We start from the raw sequence: 15,385 nt of genomic DNA on the forward strand, positions 1-15,385 counted from the left end.
TCCAATTTGGCTATTTTCTTCTTAAATTTGAAATTCACTTTTGTGAATAACCTGTTTTTATTCCCCTGCGCTATAGATTTTATATATATATATATATATATATATATATATATATATATATATATATATATATATATATATATATATATATATATATATATATATATATATATATATATATATATATATATATTATTTTTATTTATTTTTTCCCTTTTCACAGAGAGTTTTTATGGACACGTCTTCTGTACAGGCACCTTATGAAACCACACATTTATAAAAACATATTTCCAGTGGATAAATGTGCAGATGAAGAAACATTTTTTTCAGTTGTCACTCTTCTAATGTAAATGAGGCAACTTGTCTTTCCATTGTGGGGCAGGGATGTAGATCAACCTATGTATAGAAAATGCATATTTATTCAAACACATTTATAGTAGAGCCTGGTCAATATATTAGAAACAACCACAAGACCTGATATATAGCAATCATAGCAACAGCTTACAGTAATCCTTTACAAATAATAGTAATTTATTAAAAAGAGTCTATTCTTTTGATGGGAATGTTGCCCCACCATATAACCCTGGACAGCAAGTAGAGCTGGTGCCATATTGGATTGTCCGGTCATTGCAGCTGCTTAAAGGAACACTCCAGGCATCAAAACAATTTATCTCAATTGAGTTGTTATTGTATCTGGAGATACTGACTGTCTTTTCTTAAGGGGTGAAACTTAAACGGTTTAACCCACAAAGTGGTCCAGATAGTGAACATGCTCTAGTGATAGGCGGAATGCATCAACTAAAACAAGATTAAATTGTTATGGTGCCCTTTGTGTACTTTAACCTTGCTGGATTACAGCAAAATGGAAACAATGGAGATAAAATATTATCACATCATTGACACTTATACTTTAACAAAGGGAGAAACATAAGATCAACCCTGATGCATTTCATGCCTTTGATGGCACTTCGTCAAAGTCATCTTTAATGAAGTGGCAGTAAAGGCACGAAACAAGTCAGAGTTAATCTTATGCTCCTCCCGTGGATGTCCCAGCTGTGATGTGAAATTTGCATAAAGGCAATTTTTCCTTAAGCCACATGGATTGAGGAGCTTTTTCCTTTCTTTGGAGGCGACTCGGTTCTTAAAAGTTATTTGCTAATTACATAACCTGCCTATGCCTTCCCTGTGCTATAGGTACACCTATTACCCTAATTTTATTTTCTCTCTAGGCCTTTTATTCTTTCAGTTATGAGAAAGTTTGCCTGCTGCTCAAAAGTTCACAAGATAATTTAAATGTTGCAAACAGAGGATATGTAAATGCAAACAAAGTGCAACTATATATCCTAAATTAGAGGGTGCCATTTACCTCAGAATACAGGGGTGGAGGCTGGAACAGGAACTCCTGCATTGCAAAAAATGGGGGGCTTTGAAACGGGTTTGCCAAGTCATCAAATGTTGTCCTACAGGTTGCGTTTCTGGAAAGATCTTCCTCAGTCATTATGTCTGCATAGTTTGGTGGTGCTGGAAGAGACAATAAAACCAAGACAACATGACCTATTTATGTCAATAGTCTGTAAACAGCTGCTTTCATTCTTATTTACGCTTCACAAGGTTACCCTTTAAAGTAGAACATAGAATAGAATTTCATTTTTACAGAGAAAGACATCGGACGCTTTCCTACCTTCTGGTTGATCTGGCAGTGTCATGGCAAGCCAGCTCATGTCGACAGGAAACTGGCTGGCAACACTTGAGTTTCTATAGGTAAACCCATTGAAAGGGATTGTACCAACAACTAAAGGCAGTTCTACCATCAGCCTCTTGGTACCAGGAATATTAATATACACCTACAAAAGGAAAGAAAAATCCACCAACCATAAGACTCAACGGATCAGCCTAAGCATCAAAACCACTCAAACAACCTCCCTCAAAACTTCCTGAAAAATATCTGTTCATTATCATAGTTCTTCTCTCCAGCTCTGTTTATTTCCTGCTACAGCCAAGCAGCCACCAATGTGAGATTAGACAAAGAAAATGGAAACCAAACCTCCACAGGATAAGGCAACATATCTTCCAAACCTGGAGACTTGTCTGCATCAGAGGATACCTCCCATCACAGTGTGAATACTTTATTTTAAATCCTACAAACTTCTAATAGATCCAGTAAAAAAAAAAAAAAAAAAAATATATATATATATATATATATATATATATATATATATATATATATTTATATATATATATTTTTTTTTTAGCCATATCTATTTGTATATGGTCCATATGTTCTAAACGTATGCATAATGCTTTTTGTGAAGAAAATGATTGGACACTATCCAGCATGAACAAGAAAGTGCCTCTTATAAAATAATTAACTCACGGATAAGGAATTTGGCATATACAGTTTTATTAGTCTTTATCATCACTAAATTTTACTATTGCAATATTGTGCTAATTTTACATAGAGAGTCTCATTTATTGCATGTAGACTCTAGGCTGTATGCTCGTTTGAGCAGGGTCCTCATCTATCTATTGTTCCTGTAACATTTCATTATTGTCTCATTTGTTAAATTCCCCTTTTAATGTAAAGCGCTGCGGAATAAGCTGTCGCTATATAAATACCAATAATAATAATATTGTACTAGACGAACAACGCAAGTTCAGTAATCAGAAATAACATTTTGTTACTATATCATAAATACTGATAGCCACTATTTTACTTCTTATATTAAGTAACATACTCACTGCTAGAGAATATTCCACTCGGATAATGCTGCAGTTTAGAATTGAAGGAGTGACAGGTGGAATTTTAAGCATTTTTCCATTCCATAGTTCTGTACTTCCAGAAGCAATGTGGTTCCCTCTAACACTGGCTACCATTTGCCGAAATGTCCTTGACTTGCCATTGTTGAAGAATTTTTGAGTTTGGTAAATGGCAGCATTAGGGACCACCAAGCGAGATGAACCATTTTCAATCTCTGCATAAATTGGAATAGCTTCTCCTAAAAATAACGTTTTGGAGATAAGTGATGTATGGTTACATTTTTTTTTTAAATACATAAAATCATTAAAATTACTGTTGACTTTCTTATCTTCTCACATTAACATGTTTTTATAGAACCATGTTATACAACTTTAATAGAACATGTTTACATGGAACCAATTTTTACCTTAAGCTCCAAGTAATCATAACTCTTCTTTTGCTCACACATTGCACGGAAACTCAGAACAATCCACACAACTTTAAATTAGTTGAATTGGGCAGATGCTGTATTTGTCATATATGTTCTCTTGATACACATGGCACTGGAACTTCCACAGCTAAATATAAAGCTCAAAAACAACAGCTCCAATTCACACAGCTATATTTCAGTTAAACGTCACAGATTCTGTATTCAACTGCCCTCTGTTCCTGTGTGTCCAACTCTTGTCTGTTAGAACACCTATTGCACAGCTCTGTGGAATTTGTTGGCGCTTTAAAAATAATACTAATCAAAAAGAGAATTCTAAAAATGCATGGCTCAAATTCCATACACCACTGTTAACCAATGCATAACATAAATATACACAAACATAGCCAAGTTGATAATAAAAATAGTTTGCCTCCAATGTTTACCAACTATATTACAGTAGTTTTGTATCACATACTAAAAATATGTTGTACCTCCCAAGTGTCCCTCTTTTCTAGGAGCTCCATATTGATAGGGTGTCTAAATGTGTATAACAGAGCTCCACAGCACTAATAGTCACAGTAATGTGTCTTTAAATACAATAAATGTTCTTAGAAATCAGTCTGAGTAAATACAATACATTGTTCTGGTTCTAAATTACCTTTTAGTTGCATAAATCGTTATCAGTAAGTCACCTACATTTTCTCAGAACAGCCCTGCCTCTGACCATACCCCCACTCACTACCTTTGTCTAGTTGAAATGTTGGAAGGTGTGATTATTTTTGGAAGCTTTCAAAGGGTATACATAGAAAAAAAAGGCACCACCACCCAATAAATAAACACAATATACTTTTACAAGAAGTTACTTTCCTTACTATACAGTAAGTAGTGAGTGCTAAGTAGCTGAGGGAGGAGCGGCAACCCAAGTGTAATGCTGCCATGGAATAGCTAGGTAAGAAGCATTGCAGTAAGTATGAAGACGTTTTTGCTTTTCAGAATACAAGAAAGAACGTTTTACTCCTAGCAACCTACACCTACCATTACAATATCCCAGTCTTCCAATTTTGGCACTTAAAGCGATTGGACCCGATGTTAAGATCCAACAACCAACCATTTGTTCTTTGGATCTGCGCACTGGAGCCTAGAAATACAGTTTTGTATCAAAATCAATACTGTTTACTGATTGTATGCATACACACAGCAAACGCACATAGTAAAAGATCACAGTAAATGTATCGAAAATGTTTGGAGCTACATAAAAATAAGATTTTCATCTATAATGATTATATATATATATATATTTATTTATTTATTAGATAATATCTGTAAATATCCAAGTCACAAATGCTGACCATAAACTGCATAATTTCCACATTATATTGGATAGAATATATTGTGCGCACCCAGCAAAAACAAACTACATACAATATACTATCTTTCTTCGTTAGTAAAGATAATCTAAATATGCTTGAAGTTTAATTCAGAAATATTTTACACCCAGTACAAGTGTGTACTCTGACAGGGTTAATGTGATGTGAAGAGGCTCTTGGCATTCCTTTCTGCCTAAAACTCCTAGACTTTGGGAAGTTGCAGAATTCTGTCATTCCGACCCCCCCCACCCCCCCCCCCAAAACAAAATCTAAGTCAAATTGGTGTTGTTAAAATCAGATTCAATTGCCAGCGTATTCTCTATGATGATATCATTCATATTTAAATACTGGACCATTAGGCTCCTGTATAGCTGTCACAAAAGTGCAAGGTATAATTGTATATTATTTTGATAAAATGGGTGCAGATAAAAGAATAACGCTCATTAGCTCCACATCTCGCCACAGCGTTGTTACTTATGCTCTGATCCTCCCTGCCATACTATATATTTGCAGTGATTATTGGAGTTCAATGCTTTAATGTGATCAAATTTGCCATTAGGGCATGATAGCTGAAAGGATTTCAGTAGCAGCTGCATACACTTACTTAGTGTTAGAAAATGGGATGAAAAATGGAAGGATACGTGACATATAATGGTCTGCTTTAGATAGCAGACCTGCAATGATTAATAATAAGTCTCACATAATTATGTCTTCTGCAGCTGTCATTATTCACGTTTAGGACAGCAAGCCTTACAAATGCAGCCTTCTCTGTAAATGGTGTTTCGTGATGTACCGCTAATAGAACAAATTGGAACACCTGCATACATTATAGTACAAATACAAAATGCAAGACTGATAGAAGTACTTGTTACAGCAAGGTAAATAGAAATGAAATCAAGTCATCTATAAAAGGTGTTGGATTTCAAAAGAGAAAAAAAAAAGACAAATAATAATAAAAATAACAAGTTTCGTTCAGTTACTTTGTCCTTACAAGAAAAGCTGGAGAGTTCACATCGATGTGACTGATAACACGAAGCTCTCTGTGAACACACTGAAGAGGCACTGAAGGTCTTTCCAAAATTGCCGTAAACTGGTAATAGATTTTACCATATTTACCAGCAAATGTTGTAACCAAATGTCTGAAATACAGAAACAATAAAAAGCACAATTATAACAGGATTTCAATTTGTAAACCCTTGTTTATCAGACATAAAACACAATGCACACTGTTTTTTTCCCTAGAAATGGGAGAAGGAGACACATTGCAAAACAATATACAAAAAGAAAAAGGTCTGACTTTCCACAATACACACATGGTGGCAATGTCGAAATGTTAATTAGATTTCCATGATTAAGCCATTTTCTTTTTAACAGCCTCACAATGGTTAACTGTTGGCTGATCTACTGTTTCAATCAAGTTTGGAAACAAACCCCCCCCCCCCCCCCAAAAAAAAAAATGGATTTCATGGTTGGATTGATTTGGACATATAATGCAGAAGTGGATCGTCTAGGTCAGGGGTAGGCAACCTTTTAGCAGCACTGTGCCGAAATAGGATTTTGTGATGTCCCTTAGCGTGCTGGTCCTATTTTTTTTTAAATTGAGGTGTGTATGTTGCCGTATTCGCTTGTTATTTATACTGTAATTGCTTTGTATTTGTGCATATATGAGCTATTATATTGTATATGTTCATGAGTAGTTTGTGGTATTGTGTATGATACCTATGAATGTGGACGGTGTATGGGGGCTGCTTGTGGAAGTGTGTATGTGAATATGTCACATTGTGTGTGTGGCAGAACCAACCTCGCCACTGGAGGAGTCTGGTCGCCCGCCTCCTGCCGCTGGACTATGGCCCCATGTTTAACACTGTTCTTTTTCCTTGCAGAAAGGCTGGTTCGTGCCTTTCTGTGGACTGTTAAAGTCACGAACACCGCTGAGCCGCCGACCTCGGTAATTTACTGTTTAACCCATGCTACCCCAGATAGCTATGCCATGGAGCCCAGCCGTATACTGAAAGACTGTGTGAAAGACTTTGGCTCCATGGCGATTGAACTGTATGTATGATCTGAGCGCCATTCGGTAACAATGTGCGCTCAGATCCAAGCTATCTGGGGATAGGTAGAATGTGTATGTTCTATGTGATAAATGTAACAGTATGTATTTTAATGTCTTTTATTGTCCTTTGTCTGCCATGTGGTTAATGGAGTTTTGCCTCGGTCCTTGGAGAGAATTGGATTACTTCCCAATTATCTGCAGGACAGAGAGGAGGGATTGTGATGCATTGTGGGATTGTAAGCTTGTGATTGGTCAATGTCCAATATGTTTCCCAGTCTTCCATCTGGTCCCCTAGGGGAGTGTCCACCAGGTGGGAGACCTGCATAAAAGCCGGGCAGGTAGCCCCAGTAAATCAGTTCTACTTCACCCTCAATTTGGAGTGCCGTGTCTTATTGGGGGAATCTGCTACAGGGATTGCTATGCTTGTCATACTTTCTTGCTATATTCACTGCTAAGTTCTTGTAAGAGCTTGTTCCTGTCCTGTTCTCCGAAGGAGTCCACGGTGGTTATGGTGTCGGCTAGAGTGCTTGGAGCCCTCAGGAAGCGCTAGGATCATCCTTCAACGGAGGTACCCAGTCGGGGTGCCAGGTGATCCGTTACAGTGTGCTTGGTAGTGTGGGCTGTATGTGAGGTTCATGTATGTGGATTGTTAGTGAGTTACGTTTGTGCGGATTGTGTGTATGTTTGTGTGCTGTTTGTATCATTTGTATGAGGGAGGGTTGTTCTGCATTTCTGTGTGTATCTAGCAGTGTGGTTGGCCTCCCTGGGTTCCAGTGGGGACCAGGCTGGCCATGCACAGGTCAAGGGCAGGAGCTGCAACAGCAGTGTGCTACTACAGTGTGGATTCCCATTCACAAGTGCTGGGAGGAAGTGATCTGAGATCACTTCCTCTACATGCTGCAATGCATAAATTGAGGATTGTCCTTCACCACCTTTTCGTATTAGCAGATATCTGATGTTTCACTGGGACTCCTGATGGGACAGAGCCTGTTTTGGCTCTAGCAGCCTTGAGTGCCGTAGGTTGCCTACCCCTGGTCTAGGTTTTCAGAGCCAGGGAAGGGGGCATGAGGGCATTTGCTTATGGGCCACTAGCATGTAGGGTTTCTCAGCTGCAGCCTCATAACACCATTTCTCCTCTGTGAACCAGTGAAGGTGATGTTGGGATATCTGCTGGTAGTACTGAATAAGTGAGGCAAGAGTTGAGCATGGCCTTTTCTGTCTGCGTCCAGGCCCGAAATAACTGACTGAGATATTTTCATTATGGACTGAAGCATCTATGGCCTAAGAAGCAGCCAGAGTTTGAACGGTGAGTATGGTGTGTGTGGAAGTGTCTGCAAGCAGGTTATTTGATGTGCTCCTTTTTAATCATTCCCAATATATTGTGTCTGCCCTGTGTGCAAACCCATCTAAACACACATGGATCTGGGAGCTACGGCTGTAGAACCATCAGGACAGCCGCAGCTGCTTACAGAACACAGAAGTAACACTTCTACATCATTCGTCCATATTCATCCAACACTCGCTGCAGGGGAGAGAAGCTCATTGACCATCATTGATAATACTTATTATGGTTGTTATTATCACGAAAAAATTATAATTTTATTTTTATATACAAAGACAGATGGTCATATACTGTTACATTTAGGGGGCTATTAACAATATAATGGTAATGGTCTTTAAAAGAAATAAAATTTTTAATAATTATTAACGATAATAAGCAGGTGGTCATGGGAGGGATTATACTTAATTTGTCACAGTCCTCACTGCCAATGAACAGGATTCACATAAGGTAAACAGAAAGCATGGAGAGTCAGCTAAATTGAGTCATGCCACTCATTTTTCAAAAAGTGACGTACAGTTCTTTGGGGTCTATTCACAAAATGCCAAATTGTCAACTTTGGTCACTTCCATTCAGCGTAGTTCTGCTCAATAAAATGTATCCGAGGTTCAGGTTTTTCATTATGAACGGAATTGAAACTACATTTAGCTGAAGAACACTTTTCAATTGGATCTCAATGTAGTATTGAGATTCATTTAAAATAGATCCAGGCAAACATCAGTTTAACTGTATTTGAACCTTATCCTAATTTACTAAAACATCAGTACAGATATGGTTGGAATAACGGTTTGGCTTTTGTGAATAACCAAAATGGGTTTTACAAAGCAAACTTTGTAGAATGAGCTGTTTGGACGTAAAGTAATATATCTATAGGTTTGCTCAATTTTGTAGCACATAACCATGTCTTTTAGTGCATACTTCCCAACTCAGGGCATCCTGTGAATTGAAATACTGATGGAGACGGGCAAGAGGGCAGGCCAGTGACACGATTGCCCAAAAATGGCGGACCTCGCAAAAAGTGTGCAGGACCACCAAAAGAGTTGGCAGATCAGGCTGTATGGAATGCACACCAGGCTGCCTGTCCAGCCTGGCCCAGTGAGGGCAGACCCTGCAGGGAGCAGTGTCCCATTGCAGGGCGTCTGAATGCCCTGAACATAGTGCGAGTGTGCCTAATGATACACTTGTGATGTGTTTGTTGGTGACAGTTCCTTGGTGTCACACAAAGCAGAACACAACCTGAAACTTCTGACTGTCCTGATGAAATTGGGACGGTTGGGAGGCCTGCATCAGCTATATACAATAGAGCAATTTATGCTTAGCAGCATATTTTAAAGAATTTCACTAAACAGATGTCATATCATGAGTTAGGGACTATTTTATCATATGCTTGACTAAAAGGCAGTACTACCCCTGTAAAGCTTTCAGGGCAAAAAGGCTTTTTATTTGGAGGATCCGAGTGGGATGTGCCATAGACATCAGTGTAGTACTCTTGCACATGCGAGAAAAAGTGCCAGGTGCTGAAGAGGACCTAATGGAAGAAGTTGGAGGGGCAGGTCCAGGTAAATAAAAATGACCTTTCCCTGTTTCCCCGGACCACCGCATTGCAAGCGGGGTAGTCACAATCTGTGATCTTTTGAAAAATATGCAAAGACCCCAGAAGGTGACAGAGCAGCTTTAAGCAGTCTGCATAGTCATCTGGTGCCTGGGTCTTGGACATCTCCAGCTTATTGTCACACAGAGCCTCTCAGGTTTTAAGTCAGATATTAAAACATTTAATATTAGGTTACATTAAATTCAAACAAATCCTACTTTTTTAGCATTATACTACAACAACTTTAATTAACAACAACCTTACCCAGTAGGAAGGAGAATATTAAACTCAATTTTGTGTTTTCCAGTTGACATGACAATTTCATCTCCACCTGAAACAAGCAAAGATTTGTGAATTGCATGTTTCCTTATTGCATAACCTATGTTTATAGAAAAACAGCCAACTGTGGCTGATAAAACACTAGTGTTTCATAATTTTTTGAAACTTAAATTAAATGTTTAGATTACATAATGCATATTTTGAATGTGAATAACACACAAAAAAAAAAAAAAAAAAAAGCATTGATTAAATGCCTAAAATCATGTTTTCTTAGCTATAGAACACTCTTTGTGCAGCCAAGATGATCCACCACAGTTTTGAACAAGGGAGCATTGTGGACAAGGGACATAATAGAACATGTTATGGACACTTACTAATATAACAGTTTAATATGTGTATTAGTAGTGTGACTCCACATCTGGCAGTCTCATTAGGGTATCATTAACCTGTCCGGAACCAGAGTTCAGGAATGGCTAATGTCAATTCTATGCATAGTTGACGTCTGTCATCAGCATGCAAAACATGGTGACAGACTGCCATGGTGCCTTCCAAGTTCTCTCTTCAATCCCTATTTCAGAGTTAAAGGAACACTCCAAGCACCATTACCACTAGAGCACACTGTTGAATGGTTGAACTTCTTACCAGAGATTCTTTGGGTTCTGAACTCTGTCTCCACGACCTAGAAAGAGAGCAAGACGTTTGACGTCTGAGCTCCTTTTAGCCAATAAACTAGCCTACCATGTGGCTTTAGCACAGGAGAGATAATGGAAGCTAATGGAAGCTTGTCAGCAGGAGGTTGTGGAGATGGCGAGTGGCGCACAATGGACCCCAGGTAAGAAATCTAAAATTTTGCAAATACACACAATGGGAGAAGCGTGTGGCCCAGGGCACTCAGAGCACCATAACCACAGGTTAGGTTTGCCAATATTTATATTGCATTTTAATTCACTTTCAAATCTCTTTGCATTATGACCATGTCCTGCTTATAACATATATCTATAATAATAATTGATAATTTATTCAATGCACCTCTATGAGGAAATGCGGATTGGCCAGGGCGACTTTTGGCCTCCTTGGCTGAGATCTTCTTATAATTTCCTATGAGAAAGCATTGTGATTGACTGAGATCTTCAATTTTGATGATGTGGGCCAAGAAGGCAGATGGCGGGGTACCAGCAGACCCACATGGCGCTGGTAGAAAGGTAAATAAAATACATTTTTAAGGGGAATAAAGGGGGTCTGCCACCTAAACAGTTAGTTTAACCCCTTAAGGACACATGACATGTGTGACATGTCATTATTCCCTTTTATTCCAGAAGTTTGGTCCTTTTAAAGGGACACTATAGTAACCAGAATAACTACAGCTTATTGTATTTGTTCTGGTAAATATAACCATTCCCTTCAGGCTTTTTGCATGTCAAACTCAAAGGCTAAGACGGGCCAAATAAACAAGTTTTACGTTTATATGGGCCGCAAAAAACCTTCAGTTTCCATAGAAACATATGTTTATTTAGACATTTAGAGTATAAAACAAGTTGCCTAACTGACACTGGACGTCCTCGTGCTCATAGGGCTTCAAAATAAACAAAAGAGCAAATTTATTTTAAGAAATGCATTTGCATTTAACCCCTTAAGGACTGAGCCAAATGTACAAGTTGTGAACAAAACAAAACGTAAACAAAACCTGGCATTTGCGCTATATGTCTGTCCAACCGTAATTCACCTCTTTCATATTAAATGCACCCCCCCTTATTATATATAATTTTATTCAGGGGAAACAGGGCTTTCATTTAATATCAAATATTTAGCTATGAAACATAACTTAATATGAAAAAAATGGGAGAAAATAAGAAATTTAATTTTTTTAGTTCTACATGACATTTTAACTGTCAATGTCATAATACTGTTTGCTTTTACTGCAATAAAATACACATATTTGTATTCAGCAAAGTCTCACGTGTAAAACAGTACCCCCTATGTACAGGTTTTATGGTGTTTTGGGAAGTTACGGGGTCAAATATAGCACATTACATTTGAAATTGAAATTCACCAGATTGGTTACGTTGCCTTTGAGACTGTATAGTAGCCCAGGAATTAAATTTACACCCATAATGGCATACCATTTGCAATAGTAGACAACCCAAGGTATTGCAAATGGGGAATGTCCAGTCTTTTTTAGTAGCCATTTGGTCACAAACACTGGCCAAAGTTAGCGTTAGTATTTGTTTGTGTGTGAAAAATGCAAAAAACCAATTTTGGCCAGTGTTTGTGACTGTGGCTACTAAAAAAGTGGCTACTAAAAAAGACTGGACATACCCCATTTGCAATACCTTGGGTTGTCTACTATTGCAAAATGGTATGCCATCATAGGGGTAATTTTCATTCACACCATAAAACCTGTGCATGAGGGGTACTGTTGTACTCGGGAGACTTCGCTGAACACAAATATTTGTGTTTCAAAACAGTAAAAAGTATTGCAGCAATAATATCACCGTGTAAGTGCTGTTTGTGCGTAAAAAATGCAAAAAACGTCACTTTTACTGGCGATATCATCGTTGTAATAAATTTTACTGTTTTGAAACACTAATATTTGTGTTCAGCAAAGTCTCCCGAGTAAAACAGTACCCCCCATGTACAGGTTTTATTGTGTCTTGGAAAGTTATAGGGTTAAATATAGTGCTAGCAAATTAAATTCCCTATACTTTCGGCATGGGTTGTCAGGCAGGTCCCACTAATTGTAATTAATTAGGATACCTAATTATGTAAAAATATTACATAAATATCTGTGTAGAATTTATATACCATATATATATATATATATATATATATATATATATATATATATATATATATATATATATATATTATACATATACACACATATGTGGATATATATATATATAATATATATATATATATATATATATATATATATATATATATATATATATATAGTGATATATACGTATATATTTATGTATATTAGATATATATATATTATTTTGTTCTACGTGTATTTTGATATAAATATATATTAATATCACAATACAGTTAGAACGAAATAACACACATCTATATATTTTTTAATCATTTCTTTTTAATTATTTTTTTACGTATTTACATATTTATTTTTTATATTAATATAAATATATATATATATATATATATATATATATATATATATATATATATATATAACAATAATTATATATATATTTAATCAGTATCAGTCTACGTGTAATTTGATAATATATATATATATATATATATATATATAAATAAATAGTAAAATACACCTAGACAGTGTATGTGTGTGTGTATATGTATATTTATATATATTCTAAGAATAATGGAAAATTCCTTCATACTTACCGTAATTTTCATTTCCTGATAATTATACATGGCAGCATTTACTCTTTTTTCCTGTCCGGGTAGCTCCTCCCCTCACAGCAGAAAGGACAGGAAACAGAACTCTGAAACTGGTATATATAGATCCTCCCCCTACCCATCAGGCAGTCTTTGTAACTAGCTTCACCTCCTATAGTATATGGGTGGGACCGTAATGCTGCCATGTATAATTATCAGGAAATGAAAATTACGGTAAGTATGAAGGAATTTTCCATTTTCCTGACCAATTCTACATGGCAGCATTTACTCTTGGGGGAATACCCAAGCAATACATAGAGGGAGGGACAGAGTTCAAAAACAGCCAATAGCTATAAAACCAGTATTGAGCTGTATAAATCGTAGAAGACTTTACAAAGCCAAACAAGAATCAATAGGAAATTGTCATAAAAATCTGCTCAGACAAGACAAATTTCCCCTAGAGGCTGCAAGGTCAGCAACCTCCTGGCATTCAATACCAGAAATATCCTGAATAGATATAGAGTCAGATAGGAATTAAGGCCATAAAAGCATAAACTAGAGAAGAAAAATGTTACTGATATAAAACCGAATTGATATCATCAAATCAAAACCTCAACAAAGGCATAACTTCCAGTGATCATACTGTAACACGCAGATAAATGTTGGATGAGAACGGAGACCCCATGCTATTAAACATGGGGAGAATAACACTGAGAATCTTACTACTTTCTGGATGTATTTAATAAAGACGATTCACACCGCTTCCTCTTGCCTTGTGAACTACTTACCTGAAGCAACAGGAACAAATCAATACCTGCCTGTCAGAAAGGGGCAGAGCCTAGTAGATAAATAAGAGTCGGTCATTAAAACACTGCAACAATTACCCGATGTTGCTAAATTCAGATTCACAACCTCACACAGTGGACGAATTGATACAGCAATGATCAGCCACAGGAGATAAACTAACCACATTACTAGGCAAAAGGCAAGAAGAACCATATACAGATTAGTTGAGGAAAATAAAGAAATATCGGTATGAACCATAGAATTTGTGGCAACTAATAATCAATAAGGAGGCTAACCATGTCAGTACCTATATTTGTAAAATAGTACAGGTTATGCCAAACAGTTTAATCACATTTACTAGAGACTGTTGTGGAACATAAGCAAGATATACATGGTAATAGAAAATATACACACACATATTAGGCAAGATACTGATGGGAAGGTGGTAACCAGAGGCACATTATACATTGTGGCAACAGACACACAATAAGCAGGGCAGTAGAAGACATTTAATTATCCCTAGGAGAACAACCACATACTTCCTCTTACCTTATCCTCAGACAGTGAAGAAGGACTTATGGCAGAGCCTATGGTGATAATAAGCAGCTTGTTATATCTGCAAGATATCAACCCCAATCCAAACATATAATCCACAGGTTGGTCGCAATTACAGAACCTGTTTAGGGATTTCCACTATTGTTCAGGTAGCAGGTGAATTTTTACCTAAAATAGAAAACCTGGTAGGAAGGACTGGGGACTGGAAAGACCTTAAAATACGTGCAATCCACAGCATCAAAGTTACATGAGCATATGAGCCTAAAATAATACCATTATTGCAGAAAGGAATTTATAATGTTCCCCTTCACAACAGGGGAATTGGTCAGAAGATTCTGATCATTAACACATTAAGAACCAGAAGCATGACACTCCTGACATATACGAAAGGGATTGCCAATCTTTCAGGACCCCAAGGGATAAAAGATAATAAGATTTATGCTTTAAGGAAATGAATTCAAATTTAAAGACTAAAAGGTTATGACCAGGTGAGAGAAAAAAACAATATTAACAGCTTTTAAATCAGGTAATGGCTTCAGCGTTACCTACTTGTGAGATCAATTATTAGCCCAATTTGTACTCTTGCAACTAGTATGATCTACTTAGCTGTGAATTAGTAATCAGCATATATCTAAAGGTAAAACACTGTCACCAATTAAAAAAAACATTCCCTATCTTGGACAGAGAGGAGAGGATACCTGGTAATAGAAAATCTATTGTCTCATGAATAATTACATAGATGTGCACCCACAAAAAAACCAAAAATAATTAACATTGATTCTGTGAAACAGTACCATGCTTAATTTTGGAAAATCAGGTCTCCTCTCCTGGGAGAGGCACTCAGACAGGTTCAGTAACACCTGCACTCTACCTGAAGTGATA

At 37.0% G+C, this 15,385-nt stretch overlaps 1 protein-coding gene across 1 annotated transcript in view; it reads right to left on the reverse strand.

The window, feature by feature from the left end:
• Positions 1 to 226: 226 nt before the first annotated feature.
• Positions 227 to 15,385, reverse strand: part of ARRDC4 (arrestin domain containing 4) — a 28,625-nt gene continuing 13,466 nt past the window's right edge. The window contains exons 2-8 of the mRNA XM_063448859.1: positions 9,782 to 9,848; positions 5,526 to 5,673; positions 4,203 to 4,305; positions 2,740 to 2,996; positions 1,682 to 1,844; positions 1,367 to 1,521; positions 227 to 396 (exon numbers count right to left, since the gene is read on the reverse strand). Of these exons, the coding sequence (XP_063304929.1) occupies positions 334 to 396; positions 1,367 to 1,521; positions 1,682 to 1,844; positions 2,740 to 2,996; positions 4,203 to 4,305; positions 5,526 to 5,673; positions 9,782 to 9,848 (956 nt within the window). The 3' untranslated portion in view covers positions 227 to 333. The remainder of the gene's footprint in view (positions 397 to 1,366; positions 1,522 to 1,681; positions 1,845 to 2,739; positions 2,997 to 4,202; positions 4,306 to 5,525; positions 5,674 to 9,781; positions 9,849 to 15,385) is intronic.

Source organism: Pelobates fuscus, chromosome 3 (assembly GCF_036172605.1).
Source record: "Pelobates fuscus isolate aPelFus1 chromosome 3, aPelFus1.pri, whole genome shotgun sequence".
NCBI lineage: Eukaryota > Metazoa > Chordata > Amphibia > Anura > Pelobatidae > Pelobates > Pelobates fuscus.